Source organism: Capra hircus, chromosome 12 (genome assembly GCF_001704415.2).
Source record: "Capra hircus breed San Clemente chromosome 12, ASM170441v1, whole genome shotgun sequence".
NCBI classification, from domain to species: Eukaryota; Metazoa; Chordata; class Mammalia; order Artiodactyla; family Bovidae; genus Capra; species Capra hircus.
In genome coordinates, this window is record NC_030819.1 from 17,064,772 (window position 1) to 17,089,604 (window position 24,833).

The 24,833-nt window shown below is 41.8% G+C and overlaps 1 protein-coding gene across 1 annotated transcript in view; it reads left to right on the forward strand.

The window, feature by feature from the left end:
• DCT (dopachrome tautomerase) overlaps positions 233 to 24,833 on the forward strand; it is a 39,742-nt gene continuing 15,141 nt past the window's right edge. Inside the window, exons 1-6 of the mRNA XM_005687700.3 lie at positions 233 to 654; positions 9,857 to 10,156; positions 12,162 to 12,262; positions 12,391 to 12,557; positions 15,100 to 15,279; positions 16,873 to 17,008. Of these exons, the coding sequence (XP_005687757.2) occupies positions 360 to 654; positions 9,857 to 10,156; positions 12,162 to 12,262; positions 12,391 to 12,557; positions 15,100 to 15,279; positions 16,873 to 17,008 (1,179 nt within the window). The 5' untranslated portion in view covers positions 233 to 359. The remainder of the gene's footprint in view (positions 655 to 9,856; positions 10,157 to 12,161; positions 12,263 to 12,390; positions 12,558 to 15,099; positions 15,280 to 16,872; positions 17,009 to 24,833) is intronic.

Below are 24,833 nucleotides of genomic sequence, written 5' to 3' on the forward strand. Positions count from 1 at the left end.
TTAGACAAAGGCTGTTTTAACCGGGGAGGCGGCGAGAAGCGCTCCCCTCATTAAATCTAGCTGTTAGAGGAGCTTCTGATGGAATGAAATTCGTTTTAGCGGTTTGCATCACATAAAGTCGTCTGTGTGTGTGCATGTACACACGAGCACACATGTGGGCTCTGTAATTTTTGTGGGTCTTTTTTTCAAGAGGAGAGGAATAGAAGGCAGATCCAAAATATACCCCCTAAAACGTAAATTTCCCCCAAATCAAAAAGCGGGTGAATGCTCAAGGGCCCGGGTGGAAGACCAGGAGAAAGCTGGAGAGAAGCAAGGAGTGGAAGGCGAGAGAGACAGAGAGTTCTCCCGGTTCTAAAGCCATGAGCCCTCTTGGGTGGGGGCTTCTGCTCGGCTGTCTGGGCTGTGCGCTCCCGTCTGGGGCCCGGGCGCAGTTTCCCCGGGTCTGCATGACGGTGGGCAGCCTGCAGGCCAAGGAATGCTGCCCGCCGCTGGGCGCCGACCCCGCCAACGTCTGCGGCTCCCGGGAGGGCCGGGGCCAGTGCGCGGAGGTGCAGACCGACACCAGGCCCTGGAGCGGTCCTTACGTCCTGCGCAACCAGGACGACCGCGAGCGATGGCCCCGGAAGTTCTTCGACCAGACCTGCAGGTGCACAGGTGAGCAGGCAGGCGGATGTGCGCATGCGCCCAGTTGGGTGGGGCTGGCCCGCTGAGGGAGGAACCCCTTCCAAGGCAGAGATGCTCAGCCTAGGCTTTGAAAGGCAACCCAAGTTGGTCCATTGGCATTGAGTAAGGCTGATGTCTGGGTATATTCTGCACACCCTTTAGTAGATCTAGTTATGAGAATTAAATAAATATTCTGTGGGACACGCTGGTTCTATGAACACGTGCCAGCACACCATGGACTTGTCTGTTGGCAAGGGAAGCCAAAGAGCCCCAGAGTCAGCTTTGAAACTCAGAGCAAGTCCTTTCAAGATGGATTCAGTGCCCTCTTCTTCTGAGATGGGTTTGCACTTGTTGAAGAGGGAGGGCGGGTGATTCTTGGCATCGGTAAGACGGACGTTGGGGGGTAGGTGTTCTGAAGTTCGAGTCTCAGCGTTTCTGACGATCTGAACAGGTCTCAAGCAGGATATATCTTGCTCGTGAAGGTTATGACTGGCTTGTAACTTTGCCATCCTTGGTGAGATGGACGGACAAAGCTGAAGAAGGGAGGCTAGTTTTTAGATAACAATGGCTTTTTTCACTCCTGTCTGGGTGTGATGTGAGCATTTCAGAATTTATGCAGTATCCCTCTTTCAGACCTTGGTCTCTCTTATTACCTGTTTTTTTTTTTTTTTGAAATCTCTGTGCACTTCTTACTTCTCCCGCTCTTCTGAGCCTTCTGAAATCCTCTTTAGTGGGGCTCCCCTCCAGTGTTCAGCAAACATGCACAGCAGTGATAACACTCAAAGGCTGGCAGGGCATGTGAAACACACACACACAAAAACATAGGCAGCAACTTTAGCAAAGCCCTTGGAAACTGTTCCACAGTGTCCAGCTGCCTAAGAGGTTTTCCTTTTAAATTATGTTTTATTGATGTTATATGATGCTAGAACATGGGAGAATATAGACAACTGAGCTATGTAAGGACATAGAAAGGTACACTAAGAAAATGTACAAAGAGCTGTGATGTTGATGTAAGAATTAGATCAGATTTCTAACTGAAAATTCTGAAGCTACTTTTTAAATATAGAATGGATAAGCAAGGCCCTTTGTATAGCACAGGGAACTATATTCAATATTGTGTAATAAACCATAATGGAAAAGGAAAAAATCTGGCTTTATCATCATTATTTTATAGTCGTATTGTTAATTCTGTAATTCACAGGATTTGTTAGTTTTGTCTTGGGGTAGTAATTGTGACAAAATGTTTGTAATAGCATGTTGAATGTATACTATTCCTTTTTTTCTAATCTAATTGAGCACTTGCTTCTGTAGACATTATCTCATAGATTCTCATTGTTTTTCAGTCTAATGAGATGCAGCAGGTTTCATATTACTTGTGGGATTGGAAACCACACTACACAGTGACTTCTTTGTTGGTGACTAAAAAATTCTTCTAGAAAGCTTATTTCCAGGTCAGTCAATGATGGAGTGCCGCAAGTTAGAAACTTTGGGAATCTCCATTTTATGGAATCCTGGCAGCAGAAGACATTAGGAACTCAGGTATAACCGTGAACTCTCCTTATTGCTGCCCATGCCTGGGCTTCCCGGGTGATGCAGTGGTGAAGGATCACCTGCCAATGCAGGAGCCCCAGGTTTAATCCCTGGGTCAGGAAGATCCCGTGGAGAAGGAAATGGCAACCCACTCCAGTATTCTTGCCTGGGAAAACCATAGACAGAGGTAGGCTGGTTGGTAGGCTAGGGTCCATGGTGTCCCAAAGGGTCGGTCAGAACTGAGCAACTGAGTACACGCACACACGTCACTATCTGACCTGACTAGGAAGTTTTTTTAATTTTTTAAAGTGAGATGGAAGGAATCAGGGGTGGCAGAATAGAAGAGATAATTGCAGTCTCCTTGTCCCAAGGGAGTACTTACAAATATTCCCTCTAGAAGTGGCAGTAACTTAGGGTCACAGTGACCTACTTTCAAAATGTTCTCAGGAGGATGTGTGTGCTCAATCGCTCATTGGTGTCCAACTCTTTGCTACCCCATGGACTGTAGGAACCACCAGGCTTCTCTGTCCATGGGATTTTCCAGGCAAGAATACTGGAGTAGGTTGCCATTTCCTACTTCAGGGGATCTTCTTGACCCAGGGATTGAACCCGTGTCTCCTGCAATGACAGGCGGATTCTTTACCACTTTGCCACCTGAGCTTCTTAGGCAAACATACCTAAGAAGGCAGTGGGCCAGAAACAGGGCCTGACCTGTATGTCCAGAAGGACATGCCATATCTGTAGACCATTCAAAGAAAGCAGGGTGTATGGTCTCCTTCTCCGGCCATAGTCAAGACCAAGACTGTCTCTTAGAACCCCTTGTCTCCTTCCTCCAGGATTTGATCTGTCTAGACTCATTCAGGACCATAGCTCTTTCCATCCCAGCTTTGGATTGACTCCACTTATGTTGGCTAGATGGTCTTTTTCTTTGAGTTTCAGGACACCAGACTAAGTCCTTAGTGACTGGGCTGGACAGGTATTTCGTATATCCAATAATCACTGTGATGTGTCATATGCCCCAAAGCAAGACACATGTTTTTTCAGTTTATTCTCCCTGAAGAGTGAATTGCTTGCTTTCTTAGGCTAATTTCTTCATGATTTAGGAGGCAGTCTTCAGAAGTTAAACCTGATCTTCAGTGCCCAAAGTACACCCGCCCCACCACCGCCATAACCTCAAAATTCTTTGGCAAGAGATTCTTCTAGTGTCACCTCAAATTTATTAATGAAATGTAGATTAGCAACAAGACTGTTGATGACCTTGGAATTTTGTTAATTCCATGGAAAGATAAACACACCATTCATCTTTAATGGACATTGAGATTGTTTCTTCATCTTGGTTATTGGGAATAATGCTGAAATCAACATAGGAATCTCAATATCTTTGTGAGATCCTGATTTACGTTCTTTTGGATAAATACTCAGAAATTGGATTGCTGGATTGTATGGTAGTTTTATTTTTAATTTTTGAAGAACCTTCATATTCCACAGCAGCTGCATCATTTTGCATTTCCATCAGTAGTGTGCAAGGGTTCCAATTTCTTTGCATCCTAGTCAGATGGTATGTATTTGCAATTTAATGCTATTCAACCCTAGAAAAGAAGGAAATTCGGCAGTATGCAACAACATGAATGAACCTTGAGGACATTGTGCTAAGAAGATAAGTCAGCCAGAGAAAGACAAATACTGGATAATTCTACGTACGTGAGGCATCTGAAATAGTCAAATTCATATAATCAAAGAACAGAATGGTAGTTATCAGGAGCTGGGAAGGGAGGGGAAATAAAGATTTAGTAATCAGAGGCCATAAAGTTTCAGTTAATCAAGATGAATAAGATCTAGAGTTCTGTACACTGTACGTAGAGTCAACAGTAATGTTTTAAACAATTAAACATGTGTTAAGAGGGTAGATCTCACGTAAAGTATTCTTAGCACACACACACACACACACACAAAAAAAAAAACAACACCCATAGTCTCCACGATCTTGAAGTTGGTAAAGGATTTTAGCTAAATAAAAATAAATAAATGCAAACTCAGATGGGAAAAAACCCCTAAATTATGTACTCAAATTCTCTAGAGAGAACTTTTGTATTCTCTGTGGGGATAATTTCAAACTGAAAAATTATTGAGCTTAATTTTCAAGAAGAGCTTAATTTCAGGAGATCTTGGCATCAGCGATTCACCTTCCAAATCTCACCTGCCAATTGGCATTCCTGAGAAAAACTGGTTGCAGCTGTGTCTTTGGACTTTTGAAAAACATGTGCACCAAATGGTTTTTGAACAATTGTCTGAGAATTTCTTGTCGTACAACTAAGTGCCTCCATCTTCCAATCTCTAAAATGGGGATAATGATGAAACCACACTTGTAAAATTCTTTTGAGCTCTGTAGATGAAAGGCCTCATGTGAGTGCAAAGTATTGTTATTAATATAATAGAATCTCTAATTAAAAGGAATAGGCTATTTAGGCTCCTTGTAAATTCACTAATCAGTGGTCTTTAAACTTATTTAGTCTAATAGCCTTTGGAGGTTGAACTGATGTGGTTCATGTGGGAACGTGCACTGTTTCGTTGTTCTCATTCTTTTTCCATTTTTATCCTGGTCCTAGGTAGGTATAAGACTTCGTCTTTTTAAATTTCATTTTTGCTCAAGGACAGACTAAATAACAGATAGACTGATATCTAGGGATCTTTTACTTTTTCTCTCTCTATTCCCCAGTGAGATAATGCAATCCTTCCTAAAGGGTCTCCTTTTTTTTTTTCCCAACTGTTGCTATTGGTGGATTAATGGAGAAACTCAACTCATTAAATTAATGCAAGGGACTGCTAGGAAATCTAAGTTAAAGAAATAAACACTTTGTGTGGTAAGGTTTTTTGTTACTGCATTTTTCAGTTGTCTTCAATATTTTAACAAATTCTTTAGACCAGGGTTAGAAGCACAAATATGAAAGAGAGCTGACTGCAGAGCTGTGAGGTGTGTTTTCTCTGAGACATGCTGGGAAAGGGATTTTTAAAAAGTCAAATACGTTTCTAGGTAATAGGTGAGCTCAAATCCACACAAACGCTTTCTTATTAGCATTTCTCATTGCTTTTCGGGGGCAACTTTGGCTTTGTGAGAAGAGATGGCTTTGTTCAACACAATTGTGAACCATCTCTGATCTTCTGAGTCAGAATGAATCATTTCATCTTCTGTCATCCACGGTGCTCAGTTAATTCTTGTTTTCATGTTTCCCATCGTTAGGCTGGTGTTGATATTTCATCGCACTCATGTTCCTCATTCCACTAGATGAAGGCACCGAGCCTGATTTATATTTATATCCTCTAGCACTTAATGCCTTTTATTCAGTTATTCATGACTCCTTCATCAACCACCTAACCAATGTTTATTTAGCACCAATTATGTTAGGTCCTTCAGATACTAAGGGAAAAACCCCAATGAGATTTTTGATAGTCCAAATGTGCTGCTTGAGTAAGACAGGTATGAAAACAAATACTTAAAGACTATGAGATTTGATCAGTGGTAACTTGTAAAACTAGTAATGGTGATGCTTCATATAGCACTTACTATGTACCAGTACTGCTCTATGTTACCATGATTGCTTCCTGTAAGAACCCTTTATTCCAATAGGACAGGTTTTGAGAGGTCAAGTCCATAGCACAAGTGTGCCAGTTGTATGAATGTACATAAATATGTGGGTGCACAGAGAAGGGACTGTTTAATTTTGACCTTTCTTTAGGTAATAGATGCTAATAAATTATTTGTTGAGTAAATGAATGAGGGAGACAGTTATTGGTAATTTAGTTTCTAGCAACCAAAATGAATATTGGTAGAGAAAATGCAGAGATCTTAAAACTCATGGCCTAGGTCATGAATTACTCAATTTTAATAATGAGATGCTAAAATTTGAAGACAAATTTTATTCCTTTAAATCTAAAAATGTATTGAATTTACTATTTCAAAATTTGTGCATGCTATTTCTTAGCATTTAGAAGGAAGCAGTTGCTGTCCTGTTGTAGAGTTGTAACTGCATTTCCACCTCTGATCATCTGGCCTTAGGGAAGCAACTGGAAGTTTGGGTATTTAGTAATCTTCACATGCATTTTGTTCAATCACTTCTCAAAAAATACTTGCTCCTATGCCGCTGCTGTCACTTCAGTCATGTCCAACTCTTTGCAACCCCATGGACAGTAGTCTTTCATGCTCCTCTGCCCATGGGGATTCTCTAGGCAAGAATACTGGAGTGGGTTGTCATGCCCTCCTCCAGGGGATCTTCCCAACCCAGGTATGGAACCTGCGTCTCCTGCATTGGCAGGCAGGTTTCTTACCACTGGCACCACCTGGGAAGTCCCTCTGTTCCATTAGAAACTGCGAAAGTGGAGGGATGTATTTCAATTAAGATGTTTTAAAAATGGATATTATTCAATTATAGTAGGCAGCCCAGGGGAAAATAGATAGACTCCAAGCTCCATGAAGACTGAAGTACCTTGCATAACATCTGATACTGTAGTAGCCATTGAATAAGTATTGATTAAATAATTTATATTTAATAGCTTCACCTAAGTGATCAACACAAATTTTTATGTTTAATGTAAACTGTTCAAAAACTTGATTTTCAGTCTTGGGACTAGTAGAATTTTTCCTTTGAACTATTATTTTAAACTTGTTTTTTCATTTGGTGTTGAAACAAGAAAATGCAAATAAAGCTAAGTAAGGGTAGGTAAGGGGCTTCTTCGGTGGCGCCAGTGGTAAAGGACCCGCCTGCCAGTGCAGCAGACATAAGAACTGTGGGTTCTATCCCTGGCTTGGGAAGATCCCCTGGAGGAGGGCATGGCGACCCACTCCAGTATTCTTGCCTGAAGAATCCCATGGACAGAGGAGCCTGGTGGGCTACAGTCCATAGAGTCTCAAAGAGTAGGACACGACTGAAGCGACTTAGCACGCACACACAAAAGGGTAGGTAAAATATTTTGTATATTACAAAGACCATCGGACTACCCCCTCCCTCAAATTCTTCCTACTTATGATATTTTTAAGGACATTTCTTTTAACCATCGAAAAATAGCAGACAGTATTTTTTTTATACAGGACACACGCTCATTTTGTTTTCATGCTGTTGGAAAATTTTCTTTTCCTTTAGAGATCCAAATAACCCTCTTTTCTATATTTTTATATATTTATTTGGCTGCATTGGGTCTTAGTTGTGACTCTTCACTGTGTCATGTGGGATCTTTCTTTGTGGCAGCACAGACTCTCTAGTTATGCTACTGGAGAAGGCAATGACACCCCACTCCAGTACTCTTGCCTGGAAAATCCCATGGACGGAGGAGCCTGGTAGGCTGTAGTCCATGGGGTCACCAAGAGTCAGACATGACTGAGCAACTTCACTTTCACTTTTCACTTTCATGCATTGGAGAAGGAAATGGCAACCCACTCCAGTGTTCTTGCCTGGAGAATCCCAGGGACGGGGGAGCCTTGTGGGCTGCCGTCTATGGGGTCGCACAGAGTTGGACACGACTGAAGTGACTTAGCAGCAGCAGTTATGCTACATGGGCTTAGTTGCTCCTCGGCATGTGGGATCCTAGTTCCCCAAATAGGGATTGGACCTGTGTCCCTTGCATAGCAAGGAGGGTTCTGGGCCCTAACCCTCTCTTTACCATGGTCATAGTATGTTTTACTTACATCTATTTTTGTCTTGCAATTTATCAAAATTGCTTGCAGGGCCTGCTTTTCCTTCTGATTCACAAGGACAGGGAGAGAAAGGAAGAAGAAAATTGAGAATTATTGAATCCATCTGCTACATGCTTTTTATATCCTTTTTTTAATTTAAAAATTTTAAATTTCAACTTTATTGGCGTATAAATGGCAAATAAAATTGTAAGATGTTTAAAGCATCCATTGAGATGATTTGGCTTTTTGCTCCTTTCATTCATTAAATGAAGATTCATTCGTCCAAGGCCCAGCATAGGCCTAGGCAGCAGGATAATTGCCTTCTAGGTGCCTGTAGCAGAGCCCAGTAGATGTCTACAATCACCACAATTAATTCAATGAAAAAAGAAATAGGAGGTGTCATGGGAGCACAGCTTGGGGGTCATCTGACCCTGATGTGCAGGATCAGGAATGTCCTTGTAGAGAGCCCATTGTGCAGCTTAAAGGAGGAATAGTTAAACCAGGTGAAGAGGAAGGTAGGAAGACTGTGAGGGAAAAGTGTTCAAAACAAAAGGAAGAGCAAGTAAAAAGATCTGGGAGGAAGAGGAGGAGGAGAAGACAGGGAGCTGATACATTAAATGTTTCCCGCAACCCCTAGGAGATAAGTTATTGCTCTCTTTTGTTTCAACACACAAACAATATTTAAGCGTTTACTCTTTAACTTATCACTACTTAAGGAATGAGGTGCTAGTCAGACCAAATGCAATGAAAGTGAAAGTCAAAGTGTAGTTACTTAGTCATGTCTGACTCTTTGTGGCCCCATGGACTGTAGCCCACCAGGCTCCTCTGTCCATGGGGATTCTCCAGGCAAGAATACTGGAGTGGGTAGCCATTCCCTACTCCAGGGGATCTTTCCGACCCAGGGGTTGAACTGTGGTCTCTCTAGCATTGCAGCCAGATTCTTTACTGTCTGAGCCACCAGGGAAGCCCAAATGCAATAATCAAGGCTAAACAGGGAAAAGTCACCCTAAAACAATTTCAATTTTAGACGCTAAACAGAAAGAGGCCCGGAGCTTGGTATGACTAGTACTTGGTCCCTGAGATGATGAAATGGAGGAGCAGTTAGTGCAGAGATGGGCAACCTTGCAGTGATTTGCACTTTCTGACACTAGGGCCACTAATTCACCTTTATGACCTGCCAGCCTCCATTGATTTTGTCTTAACTCTGTCTCCTTTGTAACATAAACCAGCTTTTTAAATGTTGGATTTCACCTAAATTCCTGGAAATCAGTTTATTTATTTTCATTCCCCCTTTAGCTTGGTGTATATTCTCTTCCTTCTGTAGATCAATAACCTTCTGCATGTGCTTCAGGGCAGAGGGGCCCAGCAGTGATGACATTTGAGGCTGCAGCTCCGCCCCAGGAAGGGACACCTGACATGATCCATGAGTGGAACAGATGGCAGCACTTGTCTTAGTCTCCCAGGGCTTCCATAACAAAGGACCGTAGACTGGGTGGCACACAGAAGCTCATGCTCTCACCGTTCTGGAGGACTGACATCCCAGGTGTCAGAAGGGTGTGCGTCTTGAGGTCTCTCTTGTTGGCTTGTTGCGTCCTGACACCCCTCTCTGTGTCCAAATTTCCTTTTCTTATGAGGACACCACTCATGTTGGATCAACCACAACCCCCTCACTGCCCCACCACAGTGTCTTCATTTTGACTTACTTTTTAAAAAGACCCTATCTCCAAAAATAGCTAGGGGTTAGGACATCAGCATATGAATTTGGTGGGGGTTCAATTCAGCTCATAACACCATGGAATTCGCTTCATGTCCTGTTTCTTTGCTGGGAATATTTCTAGAAACTCTCTGGTGTTCAGTCCCCTTGGAGAGACAAACATTTCAAGCAGAGCGCAAGGAAAGACAACTGACCTTCTCTTCCTTTCTATTCCAGAAATTTCTTCCAAGCTATATAAGCTTACTTCTTCTTCCATCTTTCCCTTAATTTCTCAAATGCACTAGGAAACTTCGCCGGCTATAACTGTGGAGACTGCAGGTTTGGCTGGACCGGCCCCAAATGCGATCAGAAGAAACCATTGGTTGTCCGGCAAGATGTCCATTCCTTGACCCCTCAAGAGAGGGAGCAATTCTTGGGCGCCTTAGACCTCGCAAAGTACACTCCACACCCCGACTACGTGATCACCACGCAACACTGGCTGGGCCTCCTGGGGCCCAATGGGACCCAACCACAGATCGCCAACTGCAGCATTTACGATTTCTTTGTGTGGCTCCATTATTATTCCGTCAGAGATACATTATTAGGTGAGCTTTCCCCCTTTACCTTAAGGAATCCTAGGGGTGTCCTAGGTAGCTCGGTGGTAAAGAATCTGCCTGCCAATGCAGGAGCCGCAGGAGACTCAGGCGTTCTGAAATAGTGCTTTATTTGCAATTATCCTCACTTTTGAGGCTCCTCGTTGGGGTTAGGGTGAGTGAAGACAGAGAGCTCACTTTGAATAGTAGGATTCTCATTTGGAATCTGTCCTTGTGTTTGGGCTTCCCTGATGGCTCAGCAGTAAAGAATCCCCTTGTAATGCAGGAGACTTGGGTTCCATCCCTAGGTTGGAAAGATCCCCTGGGGAGAGGATGGCAACCCACTCCAGTATGCTTGCCTGGAGAATTCCATGGACAAGGGAGCCTCGTGGGTTACAGTCCATAGCGTCACAAAGAGTCAGATGCTACTGAGCACAGCACAGCCCTTGTGTTTACTGCTCATTCCCCCTCCTCATTTTGTTTTGAGAACTTTAAACTTTGTTCTGCATTCAAACATTGACAAAGGGCTGCCTAGCCAACAGCAGTGACAGCAGTTTTTTCCCTCAGTGTGGGTCTTTTTAAAACTTGCCTCACAGGTAAGCATCTGTCTTTCTGTATCGACAGATACGGAGGCTCTTCTGGCTATAAACCTTTATAGTTTTCCTGTCATCACTCTGAAGAATTTTTGCTTTATGAGAGGGTAGTCTCTCAAGAGGAAAAGAAAACTATAGTTTCTGGTCGCATCTAGGAATTAAATTTATATTCATGTCTGTTCATCTCTCTGAAGTTATTATGGGGACTTTGAAAAAGAACTAAAGTTAGCTCAAGTTTCTACATAACCATCAAAAGCTGTTATGAGACGGAGAAGAAGGATTGGAAAGGCAGTAAGGAGGTCATTAAATCGCCCAAAGCTTTTCACTAAAATTGGCAGTTCCAGAGGCCAGCCAGATTGGTTTGAATGTATTTTTCCTCTCTTCTGGTCTCGGCAACCATGCTTGTCAGCTAATAGTTGTAACTGATTGATGGCTGAGGCAAAACCCGTGAAAGTTCCTTTTGGTTCCAAATGCTGAATTCAGACTAAGTGTAGTTGAAGTTCCTTTGTTATTCATTAATCCGTCCCTATAAATGCAGGCATTTGTAAGGAATAGGTTAAAAAAAGTCTTTAACAAATATATTTCATTTAGATCTTAATGATCTGTTCTTTGGGATACTCTTATTTTATCTTCCTGAAGCACTGCTTCTAAATTAAATTTATAACAGGAGCTCTTAAGATAACCTGAGTTTCTCCGAATCTCTGCTGACCATCAGACTTTCAAGAGATGAAGGAGAATTTATCCTGAAAGTACTATTTGCCTCTGAGATTGTTTTGTTGTGGTTGCTGTTTTCAGAGGAATAAATGACAAAAACAGCTGTTTTCCCTTATGGTTGAAGAAGAAAGGTGGGTGGGGAGATAAATTAGGAATTTGGAATTAACAGACACACACTGCTGTATATAAAATATGAATAGATAAACAATAAGATCCTATTGTATAGCCCAGGGAACTATATTCAATATCTTATAAAAAACCACAGTGAGAAAGAAGAAAAAAATATATATGTGCTTCCCAGATGGTGCAGTGGTAAAGAATCTGCCAGTGTAAGAGACATAGGTGCATTCCCTGAGTCAGGAAGATCCCCTGGAGAAGGAAATGGTAACCCACTCCAGTCTGCTTGCCTGGAGAATCCCATGGACAGAGGAGCCTGGCGGGCTGCAGTCCGTGGGGTCCCACAGAGTTGAATATGACTGAACGTGTGCACACGCACACACACACACACGCATTCAGCAAATTGAATCACTTTGCTTTCCCTGAAACATTATAAATCAGCTATTGCTTCAATGAAAATTAATTAATTAAAAAATCCAGTTGTTTTCCGACTAAAACATCATGGACTTACTGGCTCTCCAGTGCATCCCAGGTAAGGGTCACATTAAAAAATTCTATTCTGTGACCTCTAACATGTTTCCCAATTGTTTTAGGACCAGGGCGCCCATACAAGGCTATAGATTTCTCACACCAAGGACCTGCCTTTGTGACCTGGCACCGGTACCACTTGTTATGGCTGGAAAGGGATCTCCAGGTTGGTCAAAAGTTTCTTTTAGTTTTGCTATGTATTTGGGCAAGACCCGTCTAAGTCTTTGCTTCCTTCATTTTCTTGTTGTTTCTGATGACATGAATTGAATGTCTGGTCATGCCCTTTGCTTTTAGCGCCTTACTGGCAACGAGTCCTTCGCTTTGCCCTACTGGAACTTTGCCACCGGCAGTAACGAGTGTGACGTGTGCACAGACCAGCTGCTTGGGGCAGCAAGGCAAGACGATCCGACTCTGATTAGTCAGAACTCCCGATTCTCCAGCTGGGAGATTGTCTGTGATAGGTAATGACATGGGTACCTGCTGTGGAAATCCAAGAGACCATATTTCCTCATGTCTGAGAGATGGACAGTCACTTTATAATTCTGTTTCTAATGTGTGTTGAATTCTGTGTGCATGTTTCTGAAAGTTATTTTCCTGCAGGAGGTAGGATTTTTTAAAATCCTGAGTCCTTTAGTAAAAAAAAAAAAAAAAAAAAATAGAGGTAGGAAATCACACTTACAAAACTGAGTATGCCCCGTCACTTTGAGATCCACTGTTTTAAAATGAGAAGTAGTTCCTATATTCAGCCATGTTTTGAGCTCCGATCATATTCTAAGCAGTTTAATAGTGCTGGGAGTACATGGATGAATAAAATACAGCCTTCCTTTGGAATATCGTTTTATACTTACAAAGGTAGATGGCTGGTAAACAAATTACAGTAAAACGTGAGAAGTTATTTTAATAGGTGTGTGTGCAAAGCCAAGAAGAAAATCAGGGAAAGTCTTTAGGAGGTGGAGATGATTATCCTGAGACTTCAAGGAGGCACAAACCTCTCAACCACAGGTGGGGGAGGGTGGTGTGTCCTCGGTTGGGGGAACATTATGTATGAAGCTAGAAAAGCCTCTAGAAGCTGTCTGGTATGGCTGGACCACAGCGTTCTGGGGAGTTGAGGAGAACAGAAAATGGGGTAGGAAGACAGATCTCTAAAGCACTAAAATTGGGTCGTGTGCAGCTGCTGTAGGAACTTTTTTTCTACCATAAGTTATACCAACAAATGTTGGTTATTAAAAAAGTACAATACTCAAATACACACAAGCAGCCAGCAGCTCATGAAGAATTCTGTCCTCAGTGATTCCGTGAATATGTCTCTTTCTGAACACACATCTCAGGAACAGATTCCCCAGGGAGCTCTTCTGTCTCTGTATGTGTTTGTTTCCTCCACAACCTGCTGTGCTCACGCTCTTGTCCTGTGTCTTTGGACTGCTCCATGGCGCAGAGCATTGCCGTCCACACCCCAGGCTGGGCATGCGCGGGTTTTCGGGGATCCAGCTCACAGGGACCCCATCTTCTCCATCCTGAGCTTTTCCTACAGCCTTCCAGACAGTGTCCCTGGGGATGTAGTAAGTGCTGTGTATGTGACTCTGAGTCATTCCAGAAGGCTCCATTTCTCATAGTGTCCTGGGCTATTAGTCGGTGGTATGTGAAAAGAGATTTCTCTGATCAGATTAATTTAGAGAATTCTGAACTTAAAATGTCTTTAGAAGTTTTAGAATGTCTCAGAGCTTTTAAGTAACCATATTCTTATTTTTCAAGTGGGGCTTAAACTTGCCTGACCCTGACACCCTTAATTTCACAGGCCGTCTCACTGGAATGCTCTGGGAAAGGCAGCTTTTAGAGGCTGTTTCTGCCTAGTTTTTAGGCACCAGCCTATTTCATCTTCCTGTGTGTGCTGATTCTATTCTCACACACTCAGTAAGATCCCCTCATCCATTAAAATCCACACAGAATCGTCTTTAAAAATTAATCTCTACTGAATGAAATACTGCTCTGATGGTGGAATTCCAGGCCACAACAGGCATACGGGATATATTACGGGTAGGGGTCCCCAGCCTCTGGGATCTAATGCCTGATGATCTGAGGTGGAGTTGATGTAATAATAATAGAAATAAAGTGCACAAAAATATAATGCGCTTGAATCATTCTGAAACCATCCCCCCACCCCCACCCCCCACCCCAGTCTGTGGAAACATTGTCTTCCTCGAAATCAGTCCCTGGTGCCAGAAAGGTTGGGGCCCACCTTCTCAGCCTCCATGTTTACCATGTAACCATCCCGACCTTAGACCATTTTCTAACACGGCATTTCTCCTAATTCCTCTCCTCCGTATAGTATCATCTGTTTTGACTCTGACCACCTCCATTTGTCTTCAGTTTGCCTGCAATGCTTTCCTAAGCTTCACTTCTGCCAAACTGGCTTAGTCAAAGTTTCTCAGTCGTGTCTGACTCTTTGTGACCCCAAGAACTATACAGACCATGGAATTCTCCAGGCCAGAACTGGAGTGGGGAGCCTTTCCCTTCTCCAGCGGATCTTTCCAACCCAGGGATCGAACCCACGTCTCCCACATTGTAGGCAGATTCTTTACCAGCTGAGCCACCAAGGAAGCACATGTGTGCTGGATGGTTGAATTTATCAGGTCAAACTGGCTTAGCTCAGTGTTAATGCAGTCTACCCTGGTCTCTCTTCAGTTACTCCAGATTTAAATGCACGTACGGCACGATAGGAGTCACCATCTTGCCTAGTAAACCGTCTTACTGCCTTTCCAATGGAATGGTAATTTTCCTCGTTACTTATGTGTTGATTCATATTTCATGCATCTATGTTTTCAAAACTCCTTCATCCATAACTGCTTTTGGAAGCAGTTCTTTTACCACATATGTTTGACCCTTGTAAAGCAACTATAGTAAAGTTTTACCACAACTATGACCTTGATTGGTTTGTTGGGCTCAAAGTTATGATACTATCCGTGAACTAACAAGTATTATTTCTAACCTCCTTACACATTTTAGCTTGAATGACTACAACCGCCGAGTCACCTTGTGTAATGGAACCTATGAAGGTTTGTTGAAAAGAAATCAAATGGGAAGAAACAGTGAGAAATTGCCAACTTTAAAAGACATACAAAATTGCCTGTCTCTCAACAAGTTTGACAGTCCTCCGTTCTTCCAGAACTCTACCCTCAGCTTCAGGTTGGTGCTCTGATATCTATATTTTACTGTCCTTTTTAGATTTCTGTGCTTGTAGTTGTAATGAATGGGAAGGAAAGCTAGATGTTGGGAGACATCAAAGCTCAGTAATAGGGAAGCGCTTTGTAAGAGGATAGATAGCAAGGCATAGTGTTACCTATGTTATTTAGTTGCTCAGTCATGTCTGACTCTTTTCAACCCCATGAACTGCAGCATGCCAGGCTTCCCTGTCCCTCACTATCATTAAGAGCTTAGTTTTTATATCTTCTAACTCAGCTATTCAAAACCACCTTTTTGCATTTCTAATTTCTATACACATATAAGTACAGTCTTCAGAACCACGGTACCTCACCAGTTAAATAGAGTATTTTAAAAATATTTTCTTGTGTTCTTTCTTATTCTTTTCTGCCTTAAGGAAATATCAGCCATAGACCTTAATGTTTGGTTCTGAGATCTTAGAGGAGTGAAAAATCCACCTGCCAACCCAAGAGACAAGAGATTTGGGTTTGGTCCCTGAGCTGGGGAGATTTCCTGGAGAAGGAAATGGCCACCCACTCCAGTATTCTTGCCTGGGGAATCCCCATGGACAGAGGAGCTTGGTAGACTATAGTCCGTGGGGTCACAAAGAGTTGGACACGGCTGAATGAATGAGCATGTGCACACAGACTAAATGCTGCTCAGATTACAGCGCAGTAACGACATTAGGATACTTGAAATTTAAAGGTCAACTAATAATTTTCTCCCTCTAAAAAGAATTGTAAGAATTATGAGAAATAATTATGTAAGAACAAATAAATAATTATATAAGAATTAAGAGAAATGGCTATGGGCTTCCCTTATAGCTCAGTTGGTAAAGAATCTGCCTTCAAGGCAGGAGACCAGGGTTTGATCCCTGGGTTGGGAACATACCCTGGAGACAGAAATGGCACTCCACTCCAGTATCCTTGCCTGGAGAATCCCACGGACAAAGAAGCCTGGCAGGTTACAGTCTATGGGGTCGCAAAAGTAGGACCCGACTTAGTGACTAAACCACTATGTGTGGCTGTAAGTAAGATTTAAAAAACATTTTGTTTATTGTTTATTTGGTTGCACTGGGTCTTAGTTTCGGCATGTGGGATCTAGCTCCATGATCAGGAATTGAACTCAGGCCCCCCTGCATTGGGAGCATGACATCTTAGCCACTGGAGCATCAGGAAAGTCCCTATAAATAAGATTTAACAAGCATCTTTGAAGATCCAGAAAGGAATGGCAGATAGATTCATGGTTTTCATGACTAAACCTTACAGTAACTGTTCAACTCTGAGCCCCTTGTGTTGCTCAGTTGTATCCAACTCTTTGTGACTCCATGGACTGTAGCCCACCAGGCTCCTCTGTCTATGGAATTTTCCAGGCAAGTAATGCTGGAGTGGGTTGCCATTTCCTTCTCCGGGGGATCTTCCTGACCCAGAAATTGAACCCATATCTCAATGTCTCCTGCATTGGTCCTATTTCCCTACACTATCTGAAATTAGAAGACTATCACCTAGGCTGGAAACAAAAAGAGAGCTTTCTTTGTCAGTTCATGACTCTAGTTGCTGAAATACTGATTTCTCTCAGGAATGCCCTGGAAGGGTTTGGCAAAGCAGATGGGACCCTGGACTCTCAAGTGATGAGTCTTCATAACCTGGTTCATTCCTTCCTGAATGGGACAAGCGCTTTGCCGCATTCTGCTGCCAATGATCCTGTTTTTGTGGTATGTTCAAAGACTCAGACCAGATGAAAAATGTCCTAGATAATGTGTTGAACTTATTTGCTTTTCAACAAGATTAAGGTTTGGTGTGTGTTTTATTCTCTGTGTGAACAATGGGATGTATGCATATGTCAATTAATTTTAATCTACACCATACGGATGGTTAGATGGTGCTTAAAGTCCCTTGCTTTAAAGATGGTTGGTTAGCTTTGGGATGACCCTGGATGGGAGTTTACAGTCCAGAAGTGGATTCATAAATTAGCACAATAAGGTTATTCGTGCATGCGTGCTAAGTCGCTTTAGTCGTATCCAACTCTTTGCAACCCAGTGGACTGTAGCCTGCTGGGCTCCTCTGTCCATGGGATGCTCCAGGCAAGAATACTGGAGTGGTTTGCCATGCCCTCCTCCAGGGGATTTTCCCAATCCAGAGATCAAACCCGCATCTCTTGCATCTCCTGCATTGACAGGTTGGTTCTTTACCACTAGTGCCACCTGAGAAACCCTAATAAGGTTATAAATTATATCATAACTAAACATGAGCATGAAGAGGAAGGATTTTTCATTGGTAGAATGAGCAGTGTTGAAGGTAAGTGATGGACTAGGAAGTGAAAGCGAAGTAGCTTAGTTATGTCCGACTCTTAGTGACCCCATGGACAGTAGCTTGCACCAGGCTCCTCTGTCCATGGGATTTTCTAGGCAAGAGTACTGGAGTGGGTTGCCATTTCCTTCTCCAGGGAATCTTCCCAACGCAGGGATCGAACCCAGGTCTCCCTCATTGTAGACAGACGCTTTACCATCTGAGCCACCCTGGTCTCAGCGACTGAACCCAGGTCTTCCACCTTGCAGATGGACTAGAAGGACTGTGCCTATGCCATGACCCTGCATGATGCCCACCTACCTGAGGCCCAGAATTCTGTTTAGTGTTTGGTCCTGGCCCCCTTCACTTTGCGAAGGACTGGCTAAAAATGACCTGCTGTTCTTGCCATCAGAGGATCAGAAATGTGGACTATTGGTCCCCACTTCTAATAAGTTGAGGGGTTATCTGTAAATCCTCCATTGTCATCTTTGCTCTTCTGTAAGATGCCTGCCTTATTCACTGGTTCTAATTTGATATCTCACATCACTTTCAGCCTATCATTTCAGCCATCAGCTATGCCAAATATTTTCATGTCTACCTACTTTGCTATCTAGCTACTTATCAATACTATATATCTCTAAATTTTTAGTAAAACATACATTTTTAATTTGTACAAAGCAACCCTTATTGATAAGGAAAAATGTTACAGTACTCTTTACGCAGTACCCCAAAATGTTATGAGAATAGCAGTCCTCTGACAAATTGAAGATTAAACCCAAACCTTTCACTCCTACCAAAGGTAATAGTGGGGATGGCTAGTAATTTGATTTTCGGTACTAAGTTTCAAGGATTGCCAAATCTTATCTCCTTACTTCGAGGAAGCCCACTAAGTGGGTTTCTCTGGTGGCTCAGTCAGTTAAAAAATCCATCTGCAATGCAGGAGACATGGGTTTGATCCCTGGATCGGGAAGATCCCCTAGGGGAGGAAATGGCAACCAATTCCAATATTCTTGCCTGGAGAATCCCATGGACAGAGGAGCCTGGTGGGCCACAGTCCCGCCTCAGTGGGGTCTCAGAGAGTGGGACATGACTCAGCAGCAGTATTTTGAGGAAACCCTACTAAATCTGCAGGGCTTGACAACATTTTTCTGCCAATGACCACATAGCACTTGTTTTAGGTTTTGCAGACAAGATGGTCTCTGTTGTAGGTGTGCAGCCTTGCCGCTGTAGCATGAAAGGAGCCGTAGACAACACATGAACAGTGAGTGTGTTACCCAAAACTGGGGTCATCTCTTGGTGGGTGTTTAGCCAGAAAACACAGCCAAGCCAAAGATCAATTGGGAGAAGGAAGGAACTTGTAGCAAGTAAGGAGAACTCTTGGGGTCTTTCCCAAAGCAGCATCTCCTGGAAGAATAGCAAAATGGGGGAAGTTTTAAGCTAAGGGTAAATGAATATTCATGAAGGGGCTTGAGCATAGGAGAATTCAGCATGAAGTGAAGTGGAGTGAAAGTCACTCAGTCAAGTCTGACTCTTTGTGACCCCATGGACTATACAGGCCAGAATACTGGAGTGGGTAGCCTTTCCCTTCTCCAGGGTATCTTCCCAACCAACCCAGGAATCAAACCCAGGTCTCCCGCATTGCAGGCAGAGTCTTTAGCAGTTGAACCACCAGGGATGCAGCACAGAATTGGAGCAAAGGTCGACAGAGTCCAAGCTTTAGTTGGACTTAGCTTTCAGTTCAGTTCAGTCACTCAGTCGTGTTCGACTCTTGGCGACCCCATGAATCGCAGCACGCCAGGCCTCCCTGTCTATCACCATCTGCCGGAGTTCACTCAGACTCACATCCATCGAGTCAGTGATGCCATCCAGCCATCTCATCCTCTGTCGTCCCCTTCTCCTCCTGCCCTCAATCCCTCCCAGCATCAGAGTCTTTTCCAATGACTCAACCATTCGCATGAAGTGGCCAAAGTACTGGAGCTTCAGCTTTAGCATCATTCCTTCCAAAGAAATATCAGGGCTGATCTCCTTCAGAATGGACTGGTTGGATCTCCTTGCAGTCCAAGGGACTCTCAAGAGTCTTCTCCAACACCACAGTTCAAAAGCATCAATTCTTTGGTGCTCAGCCTTCTTCACAGTCCAACTCTCACATCCATACATGACCACAGGAAAAACCATAGCCTTGACTAGACGGACCTTAGTCGGCAAAGCAATGTCTCTGCTTTTGAATATGCTATCTAGGTTGATCATAACTTTTCTTCCAAGGAGTAAGCATCTTTTAATTCCATGGCTGCAGTCACCATCTGCAGTGATTTTGGAGGCCCCCAAAATAAAGTCTGTCACTGTTTCCACTGTTTCCCCGTCTATTTGCCATGAAGTGATGGGACCAGATGCCATGATCTTCGTTTTCTGAATGTTGAGCTTTAAGCCAACTTTTTCACTCTCCTCTTTCACTTTCATCAACAAGCTTTTTAGCTCCTCTTTACTTTCTGCCATAAGGGTGGTGTCATCTGCATATGTGAGGTTATTGATATTTCTCCTGGCAATCTTGATTCCAGCTTGTGTTTCTTCCAGTCCAGCGTTTCTCATGATGTACTCTGCATATAAGTTAAATAAGCAGGGTGACAATATACAGCCTTGACATACTCCTTTTCCTATTTGGAACCAGTCTGTTGTTCCATGTCCAGTTCTAACTGTTGCTTCCTGACCTGCATACAGATTTCTCAAGAGGCAGGTCAGGTCGTCTGGTATTCCATCTCTTTCAGAATTTTCCACAGTTATTGTGATCCACACAGTCAAGGCTTTGGCATAGTTAATAAAGCAGAAATAGATGTTTTTCTGGAACTTTCTTGCCTTTTCCATGATCCAGCGGATGTTGGCAATTTGATCTCTGGTTCCTCTGCCTTTTCTAAAACCAGCTTGAACATCAGGGAGTTCACGGTTCACGTATTGCTGAAGCCTGGCTTGGAGAATTTTGAGCATTACTTTACTAGCATATGAGATGAGTGCAATTGTGTGGTAGTTTGAGCATTCTTTTGCATTGCCTTTCTTTGGGATTGGAATGAAAACTGACCTTTTCCAGTCCTATGGCCACTGCTGAGTTTTCCAAATGTGCTGGCATATTGAGTGCAGCACTTTCACAGCATCATCTTTCAGAATTTGAAATAGCTCAACTGGAATGCCATCACCTCCTTTAGCTTTGTTCGTAGTGATGCTTTCTAAGGCCCACTTGACTTCACATTCCAGGATGTCTGGCTCTAGATGAGTGATCACACCATCATGATTATCTGGGTCATGAAGATCTTTTTTGTACAGTTCTTCTGTGTATTCTTGCCACCTCTTCTTAATGTATTCTGCTTCTGTTAGGTCCATACCATTTCTGTCCTTTATCGAGCCCATCTTTGCATGAAATGTTGCCTTGGTATCTCTAATTTTCTTGAAGAGATCTCTAATTTTCTTGAAGAGATCTCTAGTCTTTCCCATTCTGTTCTATTCCTCTATTTCTTTGCATTGATCGCTGAAGAAGGCTTTCTTATCTCTTCTTGCTATTCTTTGGAATTCTGCATTCAGATGCTTATATCTTTCCTTTTCTCCTTTGTTTTTCGCCTCTCTCCTTTTCCCAGCTATTTGTAAGGCCTTCCCAGACAGCCATTTTGCTTTTTTGCATTTGTTTTCCATGGGGATGGTCTTGATCCCTGTCTCCTGTACAATGTCACGAACCTCATTCCATAGTTCATCAGGCACTCTATCTGTCAGATCTAGTCCCAGCTTAAGTTACAAGTGATAAAAGGTTAACATCATCATCTCCTAGGCTCCACTCATCTAGTGGTTGAGGGCTTTCAGAAGAGGATTTAGATTCTTCAGAACAGCTCAAGAAAGTGCTTCCGGCTAATCGTTAATATTAAAAGAGAAGGGAGAGTCTTTACAACTGATTTGTTACCTTTGCTATTGTTACTTCTCTTGTCTGGTAACAGTCAATTTGTTGTTTTGTTCATTTAAAATCCTCATTACTGAGGCTTGTTCAAGGGCAAACACTGTGGCCAGGCCTAGATGACAAAATGGTATAGGCTTAAAATGGTCTTTTTTATGTCAAAAAGCTATATTTGGTTCTTTCCTTTCAGACCATCCATTTCCTATCTGCCTACAAGTGTGGTGTTCTAATAAAACCTTATTTACAAGAATAGTGAGCCCTGTTTACCCAGCAGGCTTTAGTTTGTCAACCGCATCTGGAAGGGATCTGTGTCTTCGTGTAGTACAGATATCTCTTTAGTCATCTTTGTCTTCCTGCTCTAGCTGGAAGCCCACATTATGATTTTGTGGACGTGGGATTCTGTGACTTACATTAGTTCAAAGACACAAGATGTTTTATCATCCTTGTCTTCATTACTTTTAATACGTTTAATATATAAAATTTTGTTTTCCTTGGTATAAGTTATGTATATATAAATAGACAAAAAGCCACAGCCTTTCTTTGAAGGCACAGAAGGAGTAATGTTTTGGCACCAGTTCCAGAACTCACAATTACTTTAGGCTATTGACAAAGAGTTTCATGTTGAAGCCAATTCAGCTTTAACAATATTGAGAGCCAGGTGAAAGCACTTAAGTTTACAGAGTTATGGCTTCTGGAATTTCAAATTTATGCAAGCATATTGCATATGATATTTATTAAATTTATTTTTTGTGAAATCTCTTCAAGCAAGAGAAACACACATTTGTATTTGATCGAAATGAATATAAGAAGATGTGCTGTTAAAATGCAGGAAATACTCTGAACCAGTCTCTGAAATTCTAATTTTAAGGTAATTGAAGGAAATGCACACATTTATCGTGGAAAGTAAGATTAGGTCACAGGAATGCTAAATAGTTCTGTTTGAGTTTAACCTAGAAAAGAAAAATAAGAGGGAAACCAATAGACTGTAAAGTTAAATAGTTAACTGCCGTGAAAGAAACTATTTTAGAGGATTAGTGACTTTGTGGCCAATTCCTAAAGAAAATATTCTTAACAATGTATTTGGATGTTGTCCTCTTAGAAAAGGTACATTCGGCAAGGTTTAATTCTTGGTGGGGAGATTAATAGGTTGCACAGTTAATATTTACTGAATGGCTCATGTGTCTGTTCTTCACCTTTTACATTAAAATTCTAAATGGAATTAAGACATACTGGCAGCCTTGTTACCATTTATATTTATTTATTTTTTATTGATCTATAGTTGATTTATTTACATATATTATTGTGTGCATTATGGGCTTCCTTGTGGCTCAGCTGGTAAAGAATCCGCCTGCAATGCGGGAGACCTGGGTTCAGTCTCTGGGCTGGGAAGATCCCCTGGAGAAGGGAAAGGCTGCCCACTTCAGTATTCTTGCCTGGAAAATTCCATGAACTGTATAGTCCTCAGGGTCGCAAAGAGTCAGACACGACTGAGCGACTTTCATTTTCACTTTGTGTTTGTTATATATGTAACTGAATCACTTTACACCTGAAACGAATACAGTATGTGTGTATAAGTATATATATATATATTCTTTTTAAGATTCTTTCCATTATAGGTTATTAGATTATTACAAGATGTTGAAAATAGTTCCCTATGCTATACAGTAAATCCTTACTGTTTATTTATATTTCTTAATAATGACAATCATTTGGATAAGAAAGAAATTTAAGAATATAAACCAAGAAAAGAGAAAATGAGTTTTTTTGGTGTATTTCGGCCACGCCATGCATCTTTTTTAAAATTTTTTAAATTTTTAAATTTTATTTTTATTTTATTTTTTAATTTTTTTTAACAGATTTTTTTTTTTTAATTTTAAAATCTTTAATTCTTACATGCGTTCCCAAACATGAACCCCCCTCCCACCTCCCTCCTCATAACATCTCTCTGGGTCATCCCCATGCACCAGCCCCAAGCATGCTGTATCCTGCATCAGACATAGACTGGCGATTCGATTCTCACATGATAGTATACATGTTAGAATGCCATTCTCCCAAATCATCCCACCCTCTCCCTCTCCCTCTGAGTCCAAAAGTCTGTTATACACATCTGTGTCTTTTTTGCTGTCTTGCATACAGGGTCGTCATTGCCATCTTTCTAAATTCCATATATATGTGTTAGTATACTGTATTGGTGTTTTTCTTTCTGGCTTACTTCACTCTGTATAATCGGCTCCAGTTTCATCCATCTCATCAGAACTGATTCAAATGAATTCTTTTTAATGGCTGAGTAATACTCCATTGTGTATATGTACCACAGCTTTCTTATCCATTCATCTGCTGATGGACATCTAGGTTGTTTCCATGTCCTGGCTATTATAAACAGTGCTGCCATGAACATTGGGGTACATGTGTCTCTTTCAATTCTGGTTTCCTCAGTGTGTATGCCCAGCAGTGGGATTGCTGGGTCATAAGGTAGTTCTATTTGCAATTTTTTTAAGGAATCTCCACACTGTTCTCCATAGTGGCTGTACTAGTTTGCATTCCCACCAACAGTGTAGGAGGGTTCCCTTTTCTCCACACCCTCTCCAGCATTTATTGCTTGCAGATTTTTGGATCGCAGCCATTCTGACCGGTGTGAAGTGGTACCTCATTGTGGTTTTGATTTGCATTTCTCTAATAATGAGTGATGTTGAGCATCTTTTCACGCCATGCATCTTGCGGGATCTTAGTTCCCTAGCCAGAGATCCAACTCATGCCCCCTGCAGTGGAATTTCAGAGACCTACCCACTGGACCACCAGGGAATTCCCAAAAATGAGTTTCTAAAAACGAAGCTCTAATGGACTACACCAGGTTAAACCTGTAAGGCCTTATCTGACTCTATTTTCCTAAACTGCAATAAAATTAATAGGTCACAATAGCAAGTATAAAATATTTCTGAATTATTATGAGTTAGTTGAAATTTTTTTAAAAAGTTTATAGGGCCTTGCTTTTTTCCCCTCAGGAGCACTTAAAAATGGGTCTGCTTTATTTATCTTTATTAAAAAGAAAAGTCGTAATTAGACAAATACCTTGAGTATCTAAAATAATGTTGTTTTATGTCAATTTAAAATTTTTTAACTGTTTAATGATTTTTAATGATTTATAATTGCAGATATATTGGCAAAAATATTTTAAAGTGTCTATAATTACATTTCAATATTCTGGCTTATTTCCTTTCATATTCTTATATGTTTTACAGTAGCCAATATAGTGCACATATTTTCAGAATGCTATATAGTTTCCTAAATTTTTTAATTTAAAAAATTTATAACATATAATGCAC